Consider the following 3575-nt stretch of genomic DNA (forward strand, 5'->3'; position numbering starts at 1 on the left):
CTCCTCTTTCCCGACTCCTTCGCCCCGGGCCTCGCAGGGTGTGAACGGGCAGGTGTTAACACACCCGCTTAGAAAAGCGCGTCCGTCACCCACCGAGTCCCGCGCCAGCAGCTGCTGGCACCCTTGCCCCTCGGAGCGCGGCGGCCGCGCGCGCCACAGGGCCGGGCGCTTAGGGCAGGGGGAGCTGAGGGACGGGGCACGCTGGGTCTCTCGGCCTCGGCTCAAGAAGCCCCGCCAGCCGCGGAGGGGCAGGACGGGGCAGCTCTTAGACGAACTTGGGCAAACTAAAGCTGCCGCCGCCGCGCGTCCCCCATCGTGGCAGACAGCACGGGTGATGGGGCGACCCCTTTCCCGCCCCTCGGGGCCTGGCCACCAAGAGGTCGCCTCCTCCCCGGTTCGGGGCAGGGTCTGCTGGGCGCGCCCGCTCCCCCCCGCGGTGAAGTGTCTTCCCCGGCCTGCAAGGCCGGAGCAAGAGCCGCGGCCCCAGGGCCCCAGGGCGCCCACTGCGGGCGGGACCCGGGCAGTGCAGCCCGAGTCCCTGAGCCCGGCTGACTGCAGGCGACGGGAAGCCGCCTCCACCTCCTCCCCGCGCCAGCCGCGAGTCGCCGTCGGGCCTGCGCCCGCTCAGTGGATGCCCGCGGGGCGCACAAGTGGGCAGCGTGGGCGCAGCCGTGGAGCGCGGACCCCCTGTCTCGGCCCACCCAGCACCGCGCGGTCCCGCCATCGGTGGACCCATTTCTACTGGCCTCACCAGCCTTTGCAGCTGTCCCCATCTTCCCCCTGGAGGCAACCTGCGCACGAGGGCATCTGGAGTGAGGTCACTGCCACCTTGATTTTTATTTTAGAAGAGTCTCAGTTCTGCTTAAGAGGGTGAGCTCCTTTGCGCTATTCAAGTAGGGTTTAAACTTATACTCACACAGAATTTAGCCTCTAATCGGCCAGACTTATTTAAACGGCACAGAGTAAAACCTTCCAGTTTTAACATCCACTCTGGTGTTTGCTGGAAATTTGCCACCGAATTTCGGCGCGAGCTGAAGGTTACCAGGATTTATCATTGTTTCCCCAGGATGTTTAACCCTCATGGGCGCCTCTTCTTTCATTTAAGATACTTAAAAAAAAAAAATTCTTGTAAGCACTTTGGCCATTTTGTTTAAGAAATTTGTTTTATCTCGCCGGGTTTGGAAATCCAGAACTATGTCTGAAATGGGGAGGAGGGAGTGTTGGAGACAGAAACCAGCTGTGTACTAGGAAATAATAAGTATCATGCAAAAATATCACCGCTAATAGATGTCCTTTACGAGTGGAAATATCTATGTTTAATTGCTTTAAAAATGTGGGTGGAAAACCACAATTATACATTGTGATAACAAACCTGTACAGATAACTTCTGAACAATACAAAACAAGCGCTGAAAATTTTTTCTTTAGGATTGATATAATTATTCCAAAATTATGACACCACCTACCCAAATATCATATTGCCCCATCTGCAAATCCTTGAAGAGGAATAGTTACCGATCGAATGCATTTAGACTCGTCCTTAATAAAAAGAAAATTGCATAGCTTTTTATACTGTTGTACACCCTCAAATGCATCTTCCAATATCATTGTCAGCTTAGTGTTATTCTCGATATTTAAAATGTTCAATTTTTCAGAGATACATTATATATAAATTCCTAATATTTATAAACACATCATTTTATTCATCTGATTTTTAATAACATGCATTTTTATAATTACTGTACAACTGAAGTAGACACTGAATTATGCTGTGTGCATTTCTTTATTAAACAGTATATTCTTAGACACCTTGTTCAAACAAATTAAGTGAATTTCAAAGAAAATAAAACATGAAAAAAATATCCTTCCAGTAGAAACAGAATCACAGTGCTTTACAGACAAAAGGAAAGGAAAAGAAGTTCTCATAGGAAAAGAGATTTATTATTACATAGAAAATTCTCACAATAGTTGAAACACACTCCAGAAACTAGTAAACACCTTAGCTAGAGTTGTGCCTATTACTCATCCCACAAGCATCTGCTTTGTCTTAATCGGGGGGAGGTGAATGACCACTGTTTATTTTCATTTTCCTCATTAATTATGAAAAACTGCATTTAATTCATCTTGCATGGTGAGAGATTGGCTGCGCAGATGTAAGTCGTAAGGGAAGTGGCTGTCGGTGGGCAACCTGAACATGGCACCCTGCCCAAGGGGACCCCTGGGTGGCACTGCACAGTAATGCATGCCGTAATTGTAATTTTTGCCATAGTCCAAGGTTTCTTCTTGCTTCAGGGAAAATATCCCATTATAGTTAATTGGGGGAGGACTTAAGGGACCCTCAAACTGAGGGCTGGCACACTCAGGGGAAGTGCTTTCATAGAAGGATTCATACGCACTGCAATAATTGTAGGGTTTCATGGACTTGGAATTATCAAGAGTTCCATGCCCCGGGGGAGGGGTGAGCTCAGGGCTGTGGTAGGGCGGGTAGAAGGTAGAGTAGGGTGACCTTGTGTGGTGTGCCGCCTCCCCACCCTGACCCATCAGGAAACTCCTGGCATTGAGCTGCAAGCAGCCTGCCACCAAGTTTGTAGTTGGCTGGGAAAGACCTTTGCATAAGTTTTGGACGAACGTGAGCAGATCAGGTCTCTTGCCGATTCTCAGAATTTCAGAAAGTGCCCAGATGTAGTTTTTGGCCAGTCGTAAAGTTTCTATTTTGGACAGTTTTTGGGTTTTAGAATAACAGGGGACCACTTTTCTTAAATTGTCCAGGGCGTCGTTGAGGCCGTGCATCCTGTTCCTCTCGCGCGCGTTAGCTTCCTGTCTCCTGAACTTGACCCTCTCCAGTCGGAGCTTGGTCGTCTTTTTTTTCCTAAGACCCCTCCTTCTGGGCAACCCATTTTCATCTTCCTCTTCCCTGTCTTCCTCCTCTTCTTCTTTCTCAGTCTCTTCTCCAGGGGCCCTTTTGATGCTCTTTCCTCGAAGGACAATCTGTTTGGAAAAGCTTTCTGGTTTCTTAATTTGCTTCTGGTCCTCGCATTCTCTAGAAAACTTTCTGCACATCTGGGATTCTGGCATTACAACTGACTCATCAAACGGTAGTGTTAACATGGTTCTCTAATCTTAAATTACCTGAAAAAATGCCAGCACAATATTTAAAGTGTTTTCATTTTTAAAGTTTATACACTTAAAACATATTCAATGACTTAATCATAAGAATACAAAAACATGAGAAAAAGACTGATTTTTACACTAAATAAAATTTTTGAGTTTGTGCAGCCTAGTAATTATTAAAGAAAACAATGACACATGCAATAGGATTAATTTATACCAAATTATCAAAAGAAAATAAAACAGGAAGTATTTATTGTAATACCACCACCACCTCCATTTCTCTTTGATTTTAAACTGATTTTTAATACACGAAAAGGGCAGTGAAATTCAAACAAATGCAAAACATGATATAGCAATGCAGAATTTCATTAATTCCAATTCCCCTGAGTGCAAAATGAGAAGAGTCACCAGTTTTTAAAATAAAAAATGCTACCTCTCCATTAGCTGACAAATTTGTGGAGATTT

General features: G+C 46.3%; 1 protein-coding gene across 1 annotated transcript; it reads right to left on the minus strand.

Annotated features, from left to right (window-relative positions):
• Window positions 1–2093: 2093 nt before the first annotated feature.
• On the minus strand, window positions 2094–3107 carry NEUROD6 (neuronal differentiation 6; the record flags this gene model as incomplete). Its single annotated transcript, XM_079711687.1, has 1 exon — window positions 2094–3107. One exon carries the CDS (start codon window positions 3105–3107, stop codon window positions 2094–2096), a length of 1014 nt encoding a protein of 337 aa, XP_079567813.1.
• Between the last annotated feature and the right edge of the window lie 468 nt (window positions 3108–3575).

This window comes from Hyperoodon ampullatus (genome assembly GCF_949752795.1).
Source record: "Hyperoodon ampullatus genome assembly, chromosome: 9".
Lineage (NCBI taxonomy): Eukaryota > Metazoa > Chordata > Mammalia > Artiodactyla > Ziphiidae > Hyperoodon > Hyperoodon ampullatus.